Here is a 24,072-nt window from a genome sequence, read left to right as displayed (position 1 = left end):
TTTTTTAGGGATTTAAATGTTCGAAAAACAAAAAGTCAGGGATATAATTGTCTTTTTATAAAAAAATTTAAAGATATTCGATTTAGATGGTATAATTCGATCGAATTAAATCGAGTCTAATAATTATAATGCAGACAATTAAGTTTATTATTGTTGTTATAATAAATCGATTTTATTTTAGTTTATAAAAAAAATAAATTATTAACCAATTTAATAAAAATGTCCAATAATAATATGACATATGTAAACGTCTTTAAAAAAAATATTTTTAGTGTTTTTATTAAAGTGTCATTGAATCCAAAATTAAATGCATGCATCATGAGCATGCATGTCCTATGCATGTTTACATTATATTTTTTATGATTGAAGGTGAATAGTATGGTGTGGATGTAGATGAAAATTTTCATCTATCTTCTAAATGAGGTAGCTGGTAGATTGGATATATAATTGGAAAAGATTCTAAAAATATATAAGATCATTCAAGATTCATAATATACCGAAAACATTATCATGAAATATCAAGCTAGATATGGAGTGAAGATCTTAAATCAAATCAAAGGGTAATCATCAAGATTCATTGATATATATGGCAGGTGGAGAAAAATGGTGCCCTAAATTTGAGCACCTGGGGAAAGGTTAGTTGTTATATAGTCTTATATAGATTTACATCCAATCAAATTGAGTTAGTCGAGTGGTCAGTTTATTCATTTACTTACATATGTATTGAGAATTTAAATTTCGTCTTGTGTATGTAGTAATTTATTGACCAACGACAAACCCTTATATAAAATTCAGATCTGCAACGAATTAGTTATTAACTCATTATCCTGTCAAGCTGAAAAATATCATAGACAAAAAAAATATAAATTTATATTCAAGTATATATTAAAACTATCATATATTAAAATAGTTAATTCTTATATCTACAATCTAATAATTAAAAGTATCACTTTATTCCATTTATCAGTAATTGGTTATTACATTTCTAGTGTTCCATCAATCAAAACAAGCTCAAAAGTCACAGGATAAGAAGAAGGGTCTTAATCTCTTCTCATGATATGATACTACAACAAAATGAACAAATTAACCAACTACTTGATTATTTGTATTATTTTATAATTAATTTGTGTATAGTTCAAATCATTTCCTTTAGACATTAAAGGTAAATATTAAGAATATCTTTATTCACAAATTTTTTCATTAGAAGTTAATGATTTCTACTGATTGATTTATTCAATAAAATTTTTTTTAGTGTTTATGAATTTTTGTCTAAGTTATTTAAAATTAGAAATAAAAAAGGTGAAATCTATCTATTCTTTCACACTTAAATTTTTAGGCCGTTAAAATGGGCTAAATTCATCGGTCAGCCCATTCACTTATTTGAATGGACGGGTTTTATATTTAAAATTAAGTTCGTTTAAATTTTGGGTTAAACGGATTGAGTCCGATTAACTAGAAAAAATGACAGGTTAAACGGGCTAGCCCGCGGACTAAACGGGTGACCCGTTTTTTTTTAACATTTTTTTTTTAAAAAGTAACACTTTAGCTGATATTTCTCCTGATCCGACCTATTAATTAAAAAATATTATTTTTAAAGGTTTTTTTTATCTAAAAGTGGTGTTTTTTGTTAAAATATTTTTCAAAAAAAAAAATAAAATGATAAACGGACTGACCCATTTAACCCATCAAGCTTGCCATAAACAGTTCAGATTAAAAAATTCTAGCCCGCGAATAAAACGAATTTAAATGGGCCAATCCATTTAACCCACAAACTTAATGGACCAGACCTAAATGGATCGGACTAACCCATTTCACAACCCTAATAAATTCTATATCTAAAATTTAAATATATCATAAAGAAGACCTTATTCAAAAAGAAGAAAATGGTATATAACTTCCAAATTTGAAATCTAACATAACCATATGTCACAAAACTATGCCTTTTACTTTCATAACATGAATAATTAAGAAAGTATTTTGTTAATCTCATTATTTTCTTGTTCAAACCTTATGACTCATGATGACCACTTTCATTCAATATAATATTGTCCCTTCCACTCATCAATACCATCATATCAAAGACCACCATACATTTATGACTAAATAATCCTGCAAATATTAATTATAAAACCCATTTTTTCCCTCCTTACATCTTCATGTCCATGTGCCCTTCACTTCTGATCTCCACCATCATCATCATATGCACTTCTTTTATATATAGTAGTGTATTATTAATACGCTTAGAATTAGTTGAGATAATGAGTTATTTATAATTTAAAAGGTTTGGAGTTTAAGTATTTGATATAACAAAAAAAGAGTATTTTTTGTAGATATATTATGAGAAATATTTTAAAAAAATAATTGCACACCAACCTTTTTCTTATTTCCATTATATATAATATAAAAGTATAAATGGATTATATATAGTGTAGATAAACCAAAATCTGACTGTAATCCTCATCATTATTAAGTTTTAATTATAAAAAAATGCATAAACATTTTGTTTTTCAGAAAGAATCAGTAATTTTTTTTAAGGTTTAATTATTCTAATAGTTTCTATAGTTTTATCAAATTTATAATTAAATTTTTATATTTTTTAATTAAGTTCCTAAAATATTTTTAGTTTTGTAATTAAGTCACTCTCATGTTAAAAATATTAAAATTAACGAAATATTTTTTTAAAAAACTGTGTTGAAAAATCTAATTAAATTTTTAATTTGGATATATTCATTTACAAAAAAATATTAAATTAACTCTAATATTTTTTACACTAAAAATGATCTAATTATAAAATTAAAACTAATATAAAAACTTAATAATTAAACAAAAATATAAAAATTTAGTAAAATTATAGAAATTTACAAAATAATTAATTTTTTTTTAAATTCATATCTTTTTAGAGAAAAATTTATTAGTCGATTCTTTATACTTGCTATACTTTGAATTAAAGATCATTGATTAAAAAAAATACTTATTGCTTCAATTTACTAGTAAATATCAATAAAATTAGTGAATTATTAATTTATTATAGTAAAAATCCGGCTTTTTAAACTGTGGAATATATACAAATTGGACCTTTCGATTTGTGTTTAAAGAATTTAAAAAATTTGAAATATATAAATTGAAGGGATAATCCAATCTTTATACCTCTTACAAATCAAACAGAACTATTTGATTTTAGCTTCTGATACCACAGCTGCGTAAAGCTGAAGCATTCATACACTCCATAACTACGTTCTACATCATTCTCTCTTCTATATCTAAATTAAAAAGTGTAAAAAAGCTCCATAACTTAAATAAATTATCTAACTATTATGGATTTTAACATTGGAAACAAACATACAGGTCCTGATCATTGCAATATTGAGAATCTGATCCAAATAAGTAAGCAAGCAGATTAAAGTACAGAAACTATTTAGGGTAGAGATACTAGCAATGTTGCAACCACCACATCAATGGTTTCCATCAAATTGCAACCACATAAAAAATTAAAGAGATGCATGGACCACACCCAAATGGGCCATAACTAATTAGATAGAAATTATTTTCTTGATTTAACAACCTATATATCACTATCCCTAAAATAATCATGTCAATTATTATTCACTAAAAATAAATAAATAAAAAGTGTTATATATATATAATTCATTAAATTTAAGTTTCATTTAAGAATTTATCATTGATTAATAAGTTGACAATATTCAAATTTTGAACATTTATTTAAACAAAAGAGTGAATTAATTATTCGAACAAATTAATTATTTTTAATGTATATTTAATTATTCCCAAATAAAGTTCTACTTAACTACTATTCCATGTTTTCCTGCCAACCTTTGTTAGTATAAAAAAGTTCCAATTTCGTCAGGCATATATTTTTTATAATAAACATTATTTTTATACTAGGATGTTTTAGTAACCAACACATATTTTTTATTTTATTAATTAAAAAAAAATCTAAATACTAAATTAATTAATAATAATCATATATTTATACAATATAAAAAGTATTTAGTGTATAAATTGGTTATTAAAACAGTTTTACTTAAATATCCCATTATGTATTGAACCCAATTGTTAAGTAATTAATTAGATAATAGTTTAAAACTCTGTTACACTTCTAATGAAAATGATTATGCACTAGTGCCCACGTGGGGAGCAAAAAAAAAAATGGAAAAATCTTAACATGATTTTCAGTTCCACCATTTTTCTTCTCTGACAATGAAACACTAGTTAATGGAGACTACTAACACATCAGATTGGAATTACACTCAGACTGCAGCAAATTCCATCAAATTTCAACCCACTACTTGGCATGTTTATCACTTCAAAGAAAACCTCTTACAAACATTAGCACAAAAAAACATAAGCTATAGCTTTTGAGTTTAAAGCTTATGCTATTCTTCCATAAACAAAAGTATCATCACTTCTCATCATCTCTTAGCAATGTCTAGAAGCTTAAGAAACCTCTCACTTTCTTCCAAAATTATCTCTTCCATAACATTGATTCTCTCAATAAACTCTCTTTTCTTCTTTTCATGTTGTTACTCTCTTGATGAACAAGGCAAAGCCCTTTTGGCATGGAAGAAAAGTTTGAATGGTAGTTCTAAAGATGCATTATTAGCATCTTGGGACCCTTCAAACCAAACACCATGCAATAACTGGTTTGGTGTGAAATGCAACTCAGAAAATGAAGTCATAGAGATAAACTTGAACTCAGTGAACTTGCAAGGTTCATTACCTTCAAATCTTCAATCTCTTAAGTCCTTGAAGATTCTTGTCCTCTCATCAACCAACATCACAGGAAGAATCCCAAGAGAGTTTGGAGACTATCAAGAACTCATCTCAATTGATCTTAGTAGAAATTCTCTCTTTGGTGAAATACCAGAAGAGATTTGCAAGCTAAGAAAACTTGAGAGTTTAGGACTCCATGATAACTCTCTTGAAGGAAAGATTCCATTGAACATTGGAAACTTATCAAGCCTTGTGAACTTGACACTCTTTGATAACAAATTGAGTGGTGAAGTTCCAAAGAGCATTGGCTATTTGAGAAAGCTTCAAGTGTTCAGAGCTGGAGGGAACAAAAATCTCAAGGGAGAGCTTCCATTTGAGATTGGAAACTGCACTAACTTGATGATCTTAGGCCTAGCCGAAACCGGCATTTCCGGCAGTATTCCGGCATCAATAGGGATGCTGAAAAGGCTTCAAACCATTGCAATTTACACAACACTATTGTCAGGTTCTATTCCTGAAGGGATTGTGAACTGCAGTGAGTTGCAGAATCTTTACTTGTACCAGAACTCTATTTCTGGTTCAATTCCAACTCAAATTGGAAAACTCAGCAAGCTTCAGAATCTACTCTTGTGGCAGAACAATATAGTTGGAACAATTCCTCAAAGTCTTGGAAGCTGCACAGAACTCAATGCTATAGATTTGTCACTGAATCTTCTCACAGGTAGCATACCAAAGAGTTTTGGAAAGCTATCAAATCTTCAAGTTCTTCAACTCAGTGTTAACCAGATTTCAGGTACTATACCTGAAGAAATCTCAAACTGCACTTCTCTGTATCAGATTGAAGTTGACAACAATGCTATTTCTGGGGAGATTCCTTCCCTTATTGGCAACTTGAGAAGCTTGACTCTGTTCTTTGCATGGAAGAACAAGCTAACTGGAACAATTCCAGATAGTCTTTCAGATTGCAAAGATCTTCAGGAGCTTGATCTTTCATACAACAGTTTGATTGGTCCAATACCGAAACAACTATTCGGATTAAAGAACCTCTCAAAGCTGCTGCTTCTTTCCAATGAATTCTCAGGCCTTATTCCACCTGATATTGGTAACTGCACAAGTTTATACAGGTTGAGGTTGAACCAGAACAAATTTTCAGGAACTATTGCATCTGAGATTACCAACTTGAAGAATCTAAACTTTCTTGATCTTGGAAGCAACCATCTTGTAGGGGAGATTCCTCAAGAACTTCACAGATGCCGAAAACTCAAGTTTCTCGATCTTCATTCCAATAGCCTCACAGGTTCAGTTCCATATATGCTTCCAACAAGCTTGCAATTGATTGATTTCTCAGATAATAGGCTAGAAGGTGAACTAAACCATTCCATTGGTTCACTAACTGAATTAACAAAAGTCAACTTGGGAAAGAATCTTCTCAGTGGAAGAATTCCTTCAGAGATTGCTTCTTGTTCTAAGCTGCAACTTCTAGACTTGGGAGGCAATGGCTTTTCAGGTGAAATTCCAAAGGAAATTGGTCAAATTCCTTCGCTTGAAATCGGCCTCAATCTCAGCTATAACCAGTTTTATGGTGAAATTCCAGCAGAATTCTCTGGCCTTAGCAAACTTGGAGTGCTTGATCTTTCACACAACAAGCTCTCAGGGAAATTAGATGCTCTTTCTGAGCTTCAAAATCTTGTTTCCTTGAATGTTTCCTTCAATCATTTCTCTGGTGAATTGCCTAACACTCCATTCTTCAGGAAGATTCCAATCAGTGATATCACTTCAAATGATGGTCTCTTCATTGCTGGTGCTGCTACACACAAAGTTCATGCAAGATTAGCTATGAAGATCATAATGTGCATTCTCTTGATCACAAGTGCAGGAGTAGCACTCTTCACAATCGGTTTCTTGATTCGCGCTTATATGGCCAACAAATCACTCATGAAAAGTGAAAATTGGGAGATAAATTTGTACCAGAAGTCTGAATTCTCATTCTCTATTGATGACATTGTCAAGAATCTGATATCAGCCAATGTGATTGGAACTGGAAGCTCTGGTGTTGTGTACAAGGTAGAGACTCAAAATGGCGAAACACTAGCAGTTAAGAAGATGTGGACATCATCATCAGAGTCCAATGGAGCATTCAGCTCAGAGATTAAGATACTAGGTTCAATCAGACACAAGAACATCATCAAGCTTCTTGGTTCTGGATCCAACAAGAACAAGAGCATGAATCTGCTGTTCTATGAGTACCTCCCTAATGGAAGCCTGAGTTCATTGCTTCATGGCTCAGGAAAAGGGAAAGCAGAATGGAAAACCAGATATGATATTGTGTTAGGCTTGGCTCATGCACTTGCATGTTTGCACCATGATTGTGTGCCTCCTATAATTCATGGAGATGTAAAAGCTATGAATGTGTTATTAGGCCATGGCTATCATCCTTATCTTGCTGACTTTGGTCATGCAAGAATTGTAACTGAAAATGCTGACAAGCCAGTTCAAAGACACTACCTTACTGGTTCCTATGGATACATGGCTCCAGGTAACTTATACTTTTTTCATTCATAGTATAGAGACTTAATTACAAACTTTTAAACAATTAACTATTTGATGAACATTTTCAGCACTTAGATAATCCCTTTAAATCTTGATTAGTACTAATTAGTATTGTTTTTGTTATATTCACAGAGCATGCATTGATGCAGTGTATCACTGAGAAAAGTGATGTTTACAGTTTTGGAGTGGTGTTACTTGAGATCCTCACAGGAAGGCACCCTTTGGATCCAACTCTTCCTGAGGGTGCAAACTTGGTTCATTGGGTCAAGAACCACTTGGCTAACAAAGGAGAACCATTTGAGATCATTGACACAAATCTTAGAGGGACAAGAAATGACCTTACTATGCACCATGAGATGCTTCAAACTTTGGCAGTGTCATTTTTATGTATCAGCAACAAACCTCATGAACGTCCTACAATGAAGGACACTCTTGCAATGCTCAAGGAAATTAGACCCTTTGGTAAAGACTCAGGGGAAGATCATCATGTGTTCAAGGGAGGTTTTTAACAGGACTTAAGAATGCAGTTTCAGATGAATCTTCTAACTAGAAGAATACTTGCAAGGTTCACATTAATTGTGCATAGTGTATTGGTATGCCAGTTAGAGCTGGCTAGAATAACTAGAGATATTCAAATATAATCTTATTAGATATACAAATAAGAAAGTGTTCTAGATGTTTTCAGTTTTTCACCCAACTTACTTCTGTTTTTTAGGTTTATTGGTTTTTCAATATAATGATAACATAAGATCTTCTTGGCCACAATTTTACCTTACAATTCAAGTTTCTGTTTTAGGTGTATGTTTGTGGTGAATGAACCAACATGCAAACAATATTGTGAACAAAAAAAATTGCTCCATGTATACTAAAATCAGCTATTATGTATTTGTGTATATTTATACATATTGATTTATACATTTTTCTAATTAAATAATCAAACTTGTCATAGTAAAATACTCAAACTTACAATAGAACAATAATCAAACTTGTTTACAGTAGCATAATAATTTTTCATGAGATGTTAAATACATATTTCTATATGCGGTAGCTGATTGGTGGCTGATTTTTGGTATAAGGTTGTATTAGCATTTTGATAGGAGGTATCTAGGAGAGAATGAAGGCTTAACTCTCAAGGAAGCAGAAACAATGATTAGCATTAGATCAGTTTTTGCAGTTAGAAATCACAAACATGTTTGTAAGACTCACTTAAGACCTTATTCAAGAAATATATGTATATAGTTACTATTACATGTGATGACCAATGTGGACAAAATAATAGTTGAATGAAACCATATATAAAGTTTGAAATAACAAGATTCCTTGACTGCATTCTTTTTTTTCTCTCTATCCCTTCCATACAGACAGACACACACATGGTCCCAGGTTTCAAAGCTTCACATGTATTCCATGTGCTGTCTGAGAGAGACTTATTCCAGTGATTGGAAACTCTCTCATAAGCACATATTTCAAACTGAGATTCTATGTTTGTTTATCCTATACACATATTTGCACATGTAATCACAATGCATTCAGGACCATTATGCTAGTAACATTGAAAGATAACAGCATATATACACATTGCACAAGTGAACAAGGGAATTTCCCATCATTTGCACGGTTCCACAAAATTCTTTGCCATTTAAAAAAAAATGTTTGGTCAAAATGGTCTCTGCCACAATAAAAAAAAGGGATATGTATTGTGTAGGTTCTTTCATATAGTAAATGCCTTCTATATTAGAAGGCAGACAGAGAAAATATGAGCTTGAATTTGTCATATTATTGAGTCATAATTGTTCTCACCAACACTGTTTTTGTTCCTTTTTCATTAATCCCAAATAGTGAAAAGGGAGTTTTGTATGTAAGCTTATCCATTCACATTCACTTGAATCATTCCCCTTTTCCTTCCTTTTCTCTCTATATCATTTACAAGCATAAAAACTTCAGCATTAGTACTTATTCAATTTATTTTTTTAAGATCAAGTTTCATCCTTGGAGGTGTTTTATTTTATTTTATTGGGTATAGTGTCAAGAACATTTTAGTTTAGGCACTACATATAACTATATAAGATACACCCCCCTCCCAAAAATAAAATCTTTTTAAATTAATGCAAAAAAAAAAAAAAAATTTTACTGCATGTCATGATACAACTAGGCCTCCCAAGTCCCAAGTCTCCATCACTTATGTAAATAATTCAACAGATGTCATTATATAATTAGCAGTGAATATAGCTGTAATTTGAAAGCAATGTTTGATAATTTATCTTTTTAAGCAAACCATGGAAACAAGCATGTGGCAGATGATTCCAGATCACTTCAACACCACAGCTCCAATAATGATAGGGCATGCATTTGAGAATTGACTCCACAAAGCAAACACTTCTCCTTAGTGGTGCTTTTATTTGCTGCTTTATCACAAGCCTCTGTCAAAACAAGCAGCTTCAATGTACTCAGACAAGTGAAGTCTTTGAGCAAGTTGATGAGGGGCTATGAAATTACTACTTTTTGTTGTTGTTGCCATGGCACTATGAGAGTCAATGGTGGCTCTATCCCTACCACCATATTACTATGTATGCATTTCAGCAAACACTTCTGGACCCTACTGTCAGTGGAATTTCTAAGATTGGTCTGAGTTTTGGATAATGTCCCATTTGTGTGATCACCATGGAGGATCCTGCTTTTGTCTTTCTAGTTTCTTCAATATGAAGTTAATGACATTCCAGCCAAAGCCACGGTATTGGAGCCACCTTATGATCCTTGACTTCCTTGTCTCTATGGATATGTTCTGACCACGTGACCATTGCTTTGAGGCCTGAGCATAAAGATGATCCATGGATTGCTTTGACAAGCCAATAATTGGCTTCTGATCTTCCTCATAATCATTGCCCTTAAAAACAACTTCAACTGCATTCTCAGCATCTGCTTGACTTACTCCCTTCTTGAAAAGTACCTGACATAATAATCACAACTCCATTACACAAAAATAATGCCCTTAAGGATAAGTGTGTTGTGCAATATGTGTGCTTTTGCCTGGTCTTTGTCCCCCAGTGAGGAACCTTCAAGAATGCACGATTTCGGTGCATCTAAGAGAAATCATGAGGGGTGAAGAATGAAACCTTCAACGCATTTGCTATATTGGGAAAGAATGAAAAAAAAAATGGAATTAAATAACTATGGAATGAATTGAATTGATGAGACTTCAATGAAGTATCTAAGTAAAAGGTGAAAACAATACAAGATAAATTGCAAAAGAAATGGAAAATATCGTATCAGAGCTTTCGTGTTAGTTGAACAATTTGCCGAGAAAATTAATAGCACAATAATATGCATCAAGCATAGAATAAATATTTCATTAGAAAGTTCTTAGGTGTAGAAAAAATTCAGTGCAGACTAAATACATGAGTTGAAATTTTGACACAGAAAATTACATATCTTGGGGAATAAAATGATTATTATTAATTATAACCTTGACCTTCAATGCTAGTATCTATTCTCACATGTGCACTCTCAACGGTTAATTCCGAAAAGAGAAAAGGTGGATGCATCGTGCACTGCTGAGTTTGCAAGATGAGGTCACTATGCATTACAATTTTTCCTCCTAATACTTCATTCTAGAGTTAAAATGAAAGAAATTCTGGCAAGCACTTACACAAGCAGCATATCATCCTAAATATTTCCACAACTAAGTATAGATAAAGGAGAAAAAAGCAGTATGGAACATGGCTTTACTTAAGGCTACACATAACAAACAAAAGGTATTAGGAAGAACAAAATTACAGTATAGACTAGCTTACTTGTTTGATCCGCCTCGGCCCCCAAGTTGATGAAGACCATCTAGATTGAGCTAATGATTCAGCATACAGCCTATCATTGATCAATCCTCTGAACCAAAGAAAGAAATAGAAAACAGTCACCATAAACCAAAAATCTTTATTTGTTAGGTAAATTAAGTGTATCAAAATTAGGACATAAAATTATTCTAGAATATATTCTTTTTTTGAGGGGAAAAAAGGCACCCTCTCTCCCTCCTGAGGCAAGAAAAATGGAATAAAAAGAGGAAAAAGGACTTTCAAACATTATAATAGAAAGTTATTTCTAACACACCTCCTCTGAAACTTGTTTATCACTTCCTCCACTAAATTAGGAGAGAATCTTTTCCCAAGCAACTTCTTTCGCAACTCGACTGCTGTGAGTGCCCTGAGAAGCAGAGAGACAAGCATGCTTTAAAAATAATAATAGCATAAAACTGCATCTTATATAAATATATTTGCACCCTATCTCCATAGTAAGTAATTATTTTACCTGAATTAATATAAAACTTATTTCAATCTTATGTTCTTTTCTTTGTCAACTTATAAAATTTGATTATACAGAACAAAATAATGGGGATGGGGAACAACACCTAACCTAGATGCAAGAAATTTAATAGCTGATTCCTCAGCATCATTGGTAAATTTGTCAATTTGCATTGAATCTTGTTCACAAAGGTCTCCTGCTTGATGGACTGATAACTCTTCAACAGCCTCCGCAGCCTCTTCCATTTGTTCACAACCTACAATTCACAAATTAAAATCATAACTTTTTTTTTTCTTTTTTACATTAAGTTTAACCCTGCATATTGAAGCACTAGTGAGTAGTGACTCCCCCAAAACATGACCTAGAGTGATATCATACTAAAAGATGTTAGAAAGTTTACCATCTTCAAAGTTATAAACAGGTAAGCTATTGTGAATTTCATTCGGATTGCGAAAATTTTCGCTCCGCATAACCCTTCCATGCACACCATTTCCCCCATTTAAATTCTTTGGCACACTTGCATCAGGATGGCTAGAACAGCTAAAATTTTTCAGGTTCTTCCCTGGCAGAGAAGTTTCAGATGAATTAAAGTCCCTGCTCTTCAAGCACACAATGTGACACTTCCAAAGGGTCCTATTTTTCAAGTTTCAACCACAAAGGAAAAGTACAAAGCAAACATAAGTATATATGATAAGAAACCAGCTCAAAAATCTTCAGAATATATGCATCATACACAAAAAATCTGATCTTTTTCAGAAAGAGATTGAAGAAACTCCTTCACTTGAATCCAATTCCATCGATTGGGTAGCTAAAATTGTAACTGACTAACTTAATTACACTTAAAAACTAAGACTTTCTGTGTGTTGGTTTCCCTCACTGTTTTATTTTAAGTCAAAAAATGGAAACTTTGGAAGCTGAATGAGAAAAACAACTCACTGACGAATTGAGAAAACGCGAAATGGAAGCTGGCACGAGATTTTGAAGCCGATGTTTCCCGCGAAAGTTGCCATGTTCATCGAATCCACAATTTTAGCTAAACACAAGTGTTTGATTCGTTTGATTTTCACGCTTTCGTTTGTGTTCTGTTTTTGTTTTTTTTTGTAAAATTGAGTTTGGGCCAAAATGAATTTGGGCTTTGATCTTTGGGTTGGCCCATATTTTCTGCATCCCAGCTAGCGCATTGGAAATTTGGAATTCTTTTTCTTTAGACCAAAAAATAACACACAAAATATCTTATTTGTATATTTATTTAGAGAAATATTATTCTTGGAAAAAAAATTCAAAGAAACGTTATTTTTACATTAAAAATTTAAATATCTAACACAAGTCCACACAACATAAAAGATAAAAAATGAAAAAGGATTAGATGGTAAGACAGAAAAAAGTGGTGTCGTTCTTCTTAGCTATTTTTATAAAGAAAAAGTATACGGTACCAATATATTGTCTGTCAACTTATTATCAATAATAATTAATTATTATATTTTAATTACAATTAGCATTGTCAATAATTATTAATTATTATATTGACACATTTATAAAGACTCTTCCATTAGACACGCCATAAAAAGATATTTCTATTAGATACATCTACAAAGACACTTCTATTAAATACAGTCATAAATAAGAGTTGGCATAAGTTGGTAGAATCCTGATTGGTTACATAATAGGATTGTTTTAAAAAATATAAAGTTTAATTTAAATGTACAAATAATATTCTACATTTTATTAACCACATTTTTGAAAAATCATATTTGTAGATAAAAGTGAGAAGAATTTTTTTTTTTCACTCAACAGGGTTTTATCTTCCACAAAAATAGAAGAGAAAAATGATTAGATGGTAACATAGAAAATCTGAAAAACTAGAGATATTGCATTATGCATTCTATGCAATATTCATTGGATGTTGATACTTACATTTAGATGTAGAAATAACATTAACATAATTATGTAAAATCATGTTAAAGATAAAAAGCATGCTAATTGGTTGTTATCTGATTATAGCAGTTGAAAACAAGAAGAAAAGAAAAAAGATGATGGTAGGTGAATAGAGAGAATAATGCTAGTGAAATTTGGTATTACAAGATTGGAGAATCTTAATCTGAACTAGTTCTGAGTTCTCCAAGCATACAAGAAATGGCAAAAACCTATGAGAGATGGAGTCTCCCCTGCTATTTCAGATTTTTCTGAGCTACAAGGATTCAAGGATCCAGGCTTAAAGATAAACACACCACGCCCTGATGGACCAATCTCATTGAATAACCAATCATGAACATCCCAAAACATATGAACTGGCAAGTTATTCACCATGAGAATTTCATTCCCTCTAAACCTCCAATTGAGGTTCATGATCCTACTTGTCAACATGCCATCTATGGTGATCCACATTTCCGGATCATCCGGCCCGGATAGCGAGGTCTCAATGACGATATCATGTTCCTCTTCGCCGTCTTGTAACATTGCCTTGGTGCAAAACATCTTCTTTCCAGACACATTTTCTTTCTTGCACAACAAGGTAGCCTTTTCAGGTGATGGGGTTGATTTGGTTCTTTCATAAGCATCCTTTTCTAAATCTCCTAGCAACAGAGCCACCTCTTTCTTGTGCACCAAGGCAACGTAATAGCCTGAGCAAGGCTGTGGATTGTTGGAGAATTTCGCGTGCCGGAAATCCCAGAAGACATCTATTCTTGCCTTATCTATTTCAAAGGACTTAAGGCCTTTTTTCCCCCACGAATGGCCGGATTCGAAATCAATCTTGCAGGTGAACTTGGTTGAAACAGAGGAAGAAGCAGAGGGCTCTTCAAGGCTCATAGAAAGGGAATGTTCCGTGGGACTCTTGCACCATGTCACAACAACACTACGATAAGAATCTGCTAAGTTTGTATGATACACAAATGTGACATAATTCTGAAGGGCATCTTTCCTTGCAGCCTCTCTTTTCGCCACCTCATCCTTGTTCGGCAGACCAGTCCTCCTCGACCGGCGATCAGGAATGGATATTGGCACTGCTCCTATAAGAGAATTCGCCATTGCATATAGGATTGATACTTGATCCTTCTTTGGCCCTTTAATGGTTGTTTTGTTGAAGAGAATTACAATTGGTAGAACTAGGTATGAAGCCTAGTTACAATGAAAATCATCATCTTTCTTTCACCTATTGTAATTCCCAAATTGGAAAAGCTTCATGCTTTGCCAATTATTTAAGGAAAAGAGATGTTTTGTTACACCATGGGAAATGGAGAAAACAAAATCTCTTGCTAATATAATGATTGAATGTTAAAACCTTGGCTTGGAATTAGGAAATGTACCAAGGATGTTAGAAGAATTGCAGAGGAGTTACAATTTTGATATGAAAGAACATGCATGAAAGAAAATCAAGGCTTAACGAATTGCAATGTGAAAAAACAATACCAATCTATGCTGAGGTTGTCAATGAGGTGTCAATGAACTAATCTTTATCCTTTTCTTCCCTATTAATAGATCAATTTTCTCTCAAGTTTGAAGATGAAAAAACAAGTTTTTGTCCCACTCTCTTGCATTATTTTTCCAACCTTATTATAGTAAATGTCTCATTCATTTTGGAAACTAACAAGAAGGATGCTGGTTAAGATTCTGCTTATGAACTTCTTTAAAATAGGATGCTATAGGAAAATCGTTCCATTATTTATGTAATACATTTCCTAAAAAATAGTATAGTAAAATAATAGGAAGTTAAAACAGACCATATGCTATAAATATCATTATATATTTAAAATATGGCAGTGAACTTATGTTATTAGAGAAGCAATAATAGATTAATAATTAACATATCATCATACTAGAAATCAACATCTCAAAGCCCCCAATTCATGAGATTCATGAACACAACCAACCTAAATATAATAATGCAATCAACTTCTCAGAAAAGTTATGTACTGCATAAACAACAACACCTTCTGGTTTCATTAAAATACATAATTCAAGTTACAAAGTTGAAAAAAATGAAGAGAGGTCTCACAAAACTGACCTCAAGAACTCAGCCTCTACACAAGTACATGAGCCGGCACCACAACATGCACATCAATACCAGTAACTGTACAAAAAATAAATAATATAAAAAAGAAAAAAAAATCATTTTCCAACATGAATTCCTCAAGATGAAACAAAAAACTTCCCACGGGGTGTAGATCTGCTCCTTCTAAATTCATGCATTGTGGTATTGCTGCGACCGGAACCATTTATAAGTTTGTTCTCAACTTTGCTAGTCAATAAAGGCTCAGCTGCTTGCACCATTCCTCTGCATATCACAAAAAATGTTCGGTTATGTTATTAATAGAGCTATGAATATCATATTTTGCAAGCAAATTTTACAATAATTCCTTTGTTCATACCTTGATCCTATGTTTTGCCAATTCTTTGACATGTTCTGTCGAGTATTTTTCGGATTCAAAGTACCATGGACTGCAGAGTCCATGAACCTGAGATCATTTTCTGGCTCAAAATAATCGATTTTTCGAGGCGCAACAGCAGTTATTTCACCAGCAGTTTCCATATCAGATTTTTGAATCCTAAAGGGTATTTGTTGATGATGCTGCTTGGCCTTAGCCTTACTATCAGCCTTGCTTTTCTTGGTAACACTTTGTTTTGATACACTAAATACTTGCTTGAATTGTTCTTCTTCCTGTTCTTGATGAACTTTCCTGGAGCTGATCTTTTGAAGGTTAGTAAGTGTTTCAGAAATGTTGCTGTCTTGTTTGGATGTCTCTTGCGAATTCACATACACCTTTGAGTTATTGTCTATAGATTGGGCCATTTGCATTATAGCAAGAGACTTGTTTACTCTAGCTGGAAATTGATTCTTTAGTATTGGTTGGTTTTCTGGTGTGTCACTTTTGACCTTGCTTTTAATGACAGAGCCTCTATCAGTGGATATTGATCTCCTGATTGGAGGCGATGGCGATCGACCCCTCCCTGATGAGCTTACTAGCTTTTCTTCAGTTAGAAGAAATGATTTTGGGATGGAATCCTTGTCCATAAATGTTGAGGGGAGTCTTGATCTTGTATGCTTACCCGAAGAACTAATTTTAGCCTGAAAAAAAAAAGAATTTGAGATTTAGGAAGGGAATATACAAGTATATTAACACTACATTGCATCAGAATTGCCAAATATATCATAAAATATGATTATATGTGAATATTCAAGAACCTCAGAACTTCTATCATCCAGGGATCTTTGACTATTATCAGACTTAATACTGCCACTGGTAACATTTTTAGGCAAACGATATGGCGAAACAGCCCTTGGTTTCTGAGATTCGATGGCATTTCTAGTATTCCCAGTTTTCCATTGTTCAAGTTCAGTTTCCTTCCTTGCCAATGCTAATTTGATATTCGAAATCTGAAAATGTTCATATCATTATATTACATTCAGTAAGTAAAATTTGAAATTGCACATTACTAATGATCAAATGCCGAACCTCATCCTTTAGCTCTCGGATTTCACCAGTTTCTTTATTAGATTGAGCAGCCCCAAGTTCAATGCAAGCAACCCTCTCAGCAAATTTTAGTGTGCTAATTGTTTCCCCAAGAGCATTGACTTCAGGATTTATATGAACAAACATCAAAGTTTTTGCATGCCCACCTATTTATGTAGAAACAAATAACAAATGCAAAAGATAAGTACAGGTCAAGTTACATGAAAAAACAATATGTACTAAAGATAAAGGGTAAAAGAGTTCTTTGTGATTATGCTGATTACCTAAAGAGTCTTGTAACACTTGTGTGAGCTTGCTATTTCTGTAAGGAATATGTGGACTCTTCTGTGCCAAAGCAGAGATAACATCTCCAAGTGCAGAAAGAGATTTGTTTATATGCTGTGCCTCCTTTAGTCTTTCACCAACAGCCTCAGATTTGTCCACTCTCTCGCTTCCAGCCAAATCCACAAGATGGAGACAACCCTTGAGAATGGAGTTTGAAACTAGATCCTTCCCTCTAACATGGACTGTCAACACACTGCAATAGGATGGTAAAGAATTTTATTTAATATTTTTTATGGTTAGACTAGTCATCTCTATATTCAATGAGGAAGAAGTTTTACCTGTGAGAACGGCTGCTTCGCTCATTTAGAGCTGTAGCGCCTACAGCGCGGTTCTTCTGACCAATTCTCATCAAATCAAGAACATCTTGAGTACAACTAACTGGAACTAAACTTGCATCTGGCACATTAAGTCCATTCAATTGAGAATTGTTTCGTATATCTAATGTATGTATTTGTTAAGGACTTCATTGCTAAAACTAAAGGATTTGCTTTAATGATTAAGATATATAAATAAAGAAATATGTGCTTGAAAGAAGGATATCTTCTATTAGAACCATCGCTAACTAATAAATCTCTAACTTGCTCATTGTATATTTCAATCATCTGGACACCAACTTCATATTTTATGGCTTCTGCCCTTTCCTTTGATATATGAAACAAGTCACGCAAAGCCCTGTAATTTACACCCCATGTCTCTTCAGACATCAGATCAGGGCCGCTCTACAAAGGCAAAAAATGACATTAGACATAAGCATATAAATGAAAAACAATGAGACAACAATAAAGGTGACAAAGCATATGATTTGCAACTAGTATATGAAAGCAAAGGTGTGTTGAATCTAGCATTACCATTGTATAGGTCTTTCCTGAACCGGTCTGTCCATATGCAAAAATGCAAACATTGTAGCCATCTAAAACGGACCTGACGAGTGGTTGAGTGTCTGCGTAAATTTGTTCTGTGCACGAAAAAGAAGAAATCATTATAATAATCTTCAAATAGGAAGTAATGTATAACAAACTACAATTTATTTGGAATGAAATTACAAAATGTCTAGTCATGATGCATTGAATATTTAACAAAGTGTGTACTAGTCCTGTAGATTTCACTACTTGTTAAAAATTGAACTACCTTGTGTGACATTTGTTGGAAACACCTTATTAAATGAAAACACCTTTCTAGCTTCTTTCCCTTGCTTTTGAGGATTTACTATCATTATGTTTCCATCTTCTCCTATATAGTCTACTGTAGATTGCGCATTTGACTGTCCTGGTGAGAAAGGCTTCACTCTACAGTAGACCCTTATGGCTCCTGTAACATAGAATATCTCATCATTATACATTTTCATATAAGTAGCTTCTCAGAATTCAGTCTTGAGAAGTTTTGGTAACTCCATGTACCTTTGAGGTCTTGTACTTGATTATATAGAATGCGGTTCTCCTCCAAAACTTTGTGGTAGGATGTGGAAGTCACTTCAAGACTCTTGATATGATTCTCTGATAATTACACAAAGAAAATTAACCTATTGCTATGAAAGAATAATATACTAAAAGATTCTGCTTAGGTGGAGAAAATTTTCCAATGGAAAACCATGTACAGATAGATCTTTACCTAGCCTGCTCAGTTCTTTCTCCCACTCAGATTGAATTTGTTTGACCTCCATCTTTAGCTCATCAAATAAGTATTTCATCCTCTGAAGAAAGAGTAAAACCATTTAGGGTGTATGGTGCTACATGATAGTGGATCTAAAGCAGAACATTGACAACAGTTAGTGCTAAATTTTATACCTCAAGTTGTTTCTGCTGAGCATCAATTATTTCGACATGTTTTGAACAATGATTGTTATTATGCATTGTATTATCACGCTTTCCGCCACAAATGCAGAATTTTGACAAATCATCTGACGCCAAACTACTTCTTTGATTAAGATATAATGTGATAGCTTCTATAAAATCTCTCTTAGTGATGCAACCAACATCGTTTTTCAGTATTCTCTTCAGCAGAACTCCAAGCTACAGAACCATGTTCAGAATTCTATTTTAGATTACTTTATGCAGCTAGGAAAACTAAATCCAAATCAATGGCAGTTCTAATAATTGAGAAACAAAAGAAATGAAGGTGCTTATTATAATCAAAAGCTTAGTTGAAAAAAAATTTGGCATACCTGTTTGCCTTGAGAAACAAGCATTGCAGAGAAATCCTTGGCTAATTTTCTGAGCAAAGTATCAATTACCTACATATTTTGATCATGTATATCAGATATCACAATTCAGGAATAATATTGGATGAACAGATAATTCTTTATGCAAAATCTTGATTTAGGGAAAAAATTTCCTAACAAGTAACAAACATATTAACACACATTACATTAGCCTATCCCAAATTTTCCACTTTAGAAAATAGCTAAGTACTCAACATATAAATTATGCAACAATTTTTTTACATGTAAACTATAATAGAGCTAGGGTACATGAATACAACACATTTGGAAAGGATCTTACCCACCATTGCATTCAGTGGAAGATCTTCAACCCCATCTGTCTCTCTAAGGTATGCCAGGAGAAGCTTCAGTCCAAATTGATCAAACAGGAAGGCCAAGGCATCAGCAGTTTTGGTTTCTTCGACGGAGACATCTTCGGATAGACGAAGAAACTCTAGCATCTGTTCATATTGTGACAACTCAGACTCATCCAGTGACTCATCAGCACTTTCACTGCTCGCCACGTCGGAAGGCGAAGAACCTTTCGGAAAGGAAGTGATCCTCACAGTTCCTCCATACCTCCACACCCCAACTCCACCTGAAAGCTTCCATTCATAGTACCCTTTCAAACACAGAATGCAGTCCACAACTTTGCTTGATGAACCTCCCTGAAAATATATCACACATTGAAAAAAATTAAACCTCATTAACATAAATCAAAGTCAATTACAAGTTCCAAGTTCCAAGTTCCAACCTTCTCCAAATCTGAAGCTTCGAATGTCAAAAGCTGCATGTCCTTAACAGCTTCCAGAAAGTTCCTCATATTCTCAAAGTACTGAATTGCAGATTGTGCAGCTCCCTCTGCAGATTGAACAGCAGGGGTGGGATTCTCCACCACCTTTTTCCCAATGCATTTTTGATTAATCTCTATATAATTCACTATTATATTCTGAAGTAACGGCTTTTGTAACAAACTATAACTGAATGTAACGGTTAGTTAGTTAGTTACCTTGAGGACGGCGCCGGGGTTGACCTTGTTGAGGACGTTGCAGAGAATGAGACCGTTGCGAAGTGAGAGGCAGAACTCTTCCTCGGAGGGTTCTTTGGAGAGTGATGCCCACGCGCCACTGTCCATTTGGCGAAGCCATTCTGCTGCTTGATACCTCCTTGAAGCTTCAACAGATCAACATGGCGGGAAAATAATGCAACTTTTGTTATTTCCATTTTAATCCCTTTTCAAAAAAATTATTTCACTCTAGTCCTTTTTTCTTACTAAAAAATACTACATAATCAGTAAATATTATTATTTTTGACTCACATTTAGCCAACAATAATTTACCCTCATATTCACATATATTTTATACCTAAAATAAACACACAAAAAATACCTAAAATATAGTTTGCACATATATTTACTAAAATTTTACATACATATATTAATATAGTTTTTATTCACATTTTTTAGAATTTGTATATATAAATTAATAAAATTTATTTATTAAAAATAATTTAATATTTATGTTAGTTAAATAATAATAAAAAATACTTAAAATTAATGTTAGAAGAATTTCTCATAATTTTTTTTATCTCTATAGTCTAAATTTAATGTTGGTCAAAATGTTGGAGTTGTTTTATATGTGACAAAAAGTGCTTTTAAAACTTAAAAGTACTACTATAAAATTGGCTATACTTTATGGGGGAGTGTTGGACGGCCAAAGGGGAGCACGAATATAAGTTAAGTGTGACAGAGATGAAGATGTTGAGATTGATAAGTAGTCATACACGTTTGGATAAAATAAGGAACGAAGATATAAGGGAGAGAATTGGAGTAGCACCCAAAAAGATGATAGAATCGCGTCCCAGGTAGCTTGGACATGTGAGAAGAAGACCGACAGAACACCCAGTCAAGAGAGTGGTGGGTGGATGAGATGGAAGATGGATAAGAGGTAAAAGGCAGAGGAAGACCTAAGAAGACCATCGCATGAGATGGTCAAATACGATCTACATGTAAACAATCTTTTTGTAGACATGATACATAACAGAACTCAATAACATCATTTGATTCATGTACTCGACCTATCTAGTGGGACAAGGCTTTATTGTTGTTGTTTGTAATCTAAATTTAATGTTAAGATATATAACATTATAGACACCAAAAAAGCTATATAACATTATAAAACCAAAGAATAATAAAGGCGTCTACTCTTTAAAGAGAACATTAATGATTCCATTGTTATGCTTTTGCTTTGACTACCTATTTTATTGACTTCAATTGCTACTAAAGAGTAGACAAAGCTTAAAGTAAAAGATTATATACTATATAGTATAGTATAGCATTCTTTTACCTTTATGCTACTATTTAATACTTAACATAATTAGCGTATATAAACATTACGTTACAAATTAAATACAACTAAACTAGTGAGAGATAATAATGACCCACAAACTTAAAAGAGAAAATAATGCTACCATAATAATTCTCCCAATTCAAAAGTTGATAAATTCATAGAGAGGACCACAGACCCACCACCACCCACGCCACCATTGATGGCGGTGGCCTGGTGCTGCCAGTGGTGAGGGAACAATGCAGTGCCACGCACCCCACCATTCTTTGCAACAATAATATTTGTTCATATAATAAATAAACGTAGATTAATTGATATAATACCAGCTTCCTCTGCTTTCCTCTGAGCTAATTCATGATCATTGATGATCTCATCTTCATTGTTGTTGTTGATGCTACCCTTCAAACCTCTTTTACATGGAGTCTCCTGCCGCATTCTGCAGAATCAATAGAAACTAATCAGAGAAGTGTTTCGATCCTTCTTCATGTTTATAGAGTGTAACATGGTAGTTGATAATACCTGGGAAAGTGATGAATGATGAAGAAGCTGAAAGAGGTTGGTGCAATGGAAGCAGATCTGATCTAAGGCAAAGTAGTTCTCGTGCGTTTTGTGAATGAAAAAGTGGAATCAATGAAGCATTCATTCAAAATTTTTGCAGTGGCTTTGGAATTTAATGCAGTGAGCGTCTTTTTTTAGTTTAGAGATAAAAATAAAATGAAGAAAAACAGAGTCATCAGAGAAGAGAGAGAGAGAGAGATTCAAAAAAACAACGGATGAAAAACAAAACCTTAGTTAGAGATTTAAAAATAAACGTTGGTGTCTCCGTCACGGTGCCGTAACGGTATCCGACGTGGCATGGTCTATGTAGGACCCATGAATAGTTGGACCAAACGGCAGAATCCGGCCTCAATGACCAAAAGGGCTAGGCTCAAAACTTTTTGCTACCAAAATGCAAAGAAGATACAAGTTAACGTGTATTTAGAGTGATTACAGTCTCCTAATAATTTAGACATTATTGTTAGAGAGGAGTGTTATTTTTTTTTAGATTTTTTTTATGTTATGTTCAGTCACCAAAAAATTAATGTGTACATGTTATACATACTTGATAGCTACCAATAAAATTCGTTGTATTTAACTAATCAATTGAATGCTCAACTCACTCGTCCACTTAAATAAATATAAGAATTTCGAATTTTGTCTACTGTAACAACCAATTAGTTAATGATACACAAATACATAGTATTTAATTTTGATATGCACGTAATATTATTGTTATAGGTTATATACTTAATAAATTAAGAATGTCCTTAATTCACAATCATACTCAAACATCATATAATAATTCACTTAGCAAAGAATTAGTGACAGAGATGACAATAAATCCTTATAGAATTGTACATGGTTTAATTAATCTAAAAATTAAACCTATTTTTTGGTTAACTAAAAATTTAATTTTGATTAATTAATCAAATTAATTTTATATGATAAAATTGATTATTAATGGGTTATAGAATTTAAAAACTAGTTTTTAACTGGTTATAAAAATAAAAATCGATTTTGAAAAAAAAAAACTTGTTTTTAAATAGAAAAATTAGTTTTTGAAAAAATAAAACCATTTTCTGTCCAAAAATCGATTTTAGACGACAAAAAAAAAACTTTTTAATTGAATTTTTAATCTAAAAAAATAAAATTAAAATTTTTAAAAATTTAGTTTTGATTTTGGTTAATCGATTAAAAATCAGTTTTTTAAATTAATTTTGATTAACTAATTTTAAAAAATATAAATATAACTTTTAAAATTATTTTATTAAATTGGTTAACTAAAATACAATTATAAGTTTTTAGCTAATTAACCACCTTTTGATTTTTTAATATATACCCCTAGATCCTTATATCCTTATGAACAAGAGTTTTGAATAAATGAGGTTTGATGCTTATATAACACACTTGAAGGAGATTGTTGATTTGATATGATGCAACACAAATATCAATTACATTTTACATACTATATATATCAAAATAGGTTACCCCTAATATGAAACTAACAGATATGGAGATATTAAATTAAAGACAACTAAGAAAGTAGCAATGTTTGGCGATCTCTTTTGACTAAGAACTTAATCAGTTTGCATGGTTGGTACTTATTTATGCAATTAGATAG

At 32.7% G+C, this 24,072-nt stretch overlaps 3 protein-coding genes across 3 annotated transcripts; 1 reads left to right on the top strand and 2 right to left on the bottom strand.

Moving 5' to 3' along the window:
* The first annotated feature begins 4,340 nt into the window (after positions 1 to 4,340).
* LOC107496221 (LRR receptor-like serine/threonine-protein kinase RGI3) lies at positions 4,341 to 8,046 on the top strand. Its single transcript, XM_016117431.3, has 2 exons — positions 4,341 to 7,267; positions 7,414 to 8,046. The coding sequence occupies exons 1-2, from the start codon at positions 4,444 to 4,446 to the stop codon at positions 7,788 to 7,790; spliced, it is 3,201 nt and encodes a 1,066-aa protein (XP_015972917.1). The 5' UTR covers positions 4,341 to 4,443; the 3' UTR covers positions 7,791 to 8,046.
* Positions 8,047 to 9,460: 1,414 nt separating this feature from the next.
* Positions 9,461 to 12,627, bottom strand: LOC107496234 (uncharacterized). The gene is made up of 6 exons (XM_016117451.3): positions 12,511 to 12,627; positions 11,975 to 12,207; positions 11,686 to 11,830; positions 11,383 to 11,475; positions 11,073 to 11,160; positions 9,461 to 10,228 (listed from the first exon to the last, which is right to left on the bottom strand). The coding sequence occupies exons 1-6, from the start codon at positions 12,588 to 12,590 to the stop codon at positions 9,938 to 9,940; spliced, it is 930 nt and encodes a 309-aa protein (XP_015972937.1). The 5' UTR covers positions 12,591 to 12,627; the 3' UTR covers positions 9,461 to 9,937.
* Positions 12,628 to 15,466: 2,839 nt separating this feature from the next.
* Positions 15,467 to 22,669, bottom strand: LOC107496224 (kinesin-like protein KIN-14F). Its single transcript, XM_016117433.3, has 18 exons — positions 22,431 to 22,669; positions 22,235 to 22,347; positions 20,576 to 20,739; positions 20,321 to 20,464; positions 19,872 to 20,234; positions 19,531 to 19,599; positions 19,154 to 19,378; positions 18,978 to 19,059; positions 18,767 to 18,862; positions 18,498 to 18,677; positions 18,218 to 18,324; positions 17,910 to 18,088; positions 17,648 to 17,812; positions 17,309 to 17,562; positions 17,028 to 17,191; positions 16,757 to 16,948; positions 15,942 to 16,639; positions 15,467 to 15,847 (listed from the first exon to the last, which is right to left on the bottom strand). Exons 2-18 carry the CDS (start codon positions 22,344 to 22,346, stop codon positions 15,703 to 15,705), a joined length of 3,339 nt encoding a protein of 1,112 aa, XP_015972919.1. The 5' UTR covers position 22,347; positions 22,431 to 22,669; the 3' UTR covers positions 15,467 to 15,702.
* Positions 22,670 to 24,072: the final 1,403 nt, after the last annotated feature.

This window comes from Arachis duranensis, chromosome 7 (genome assembly GCF_000817695.3).
Source record: "Arachis duranensis cultivar V14167 chromosome 7, aradu.V14167.gnm2.J7QH, whole genome shotgun sequence".
Classification (NCBI taxonomy): Eukaryota; Viridiplantae; Streptophyta; class Magnoliopsida; order Fabales; family Fabaceae; genus Arachis; species Arachis duranensis.
Note: the sequence above shows the minus strand (reverse complement) of the source record. Positions and strands in the feature narration are given on the sequence as shown.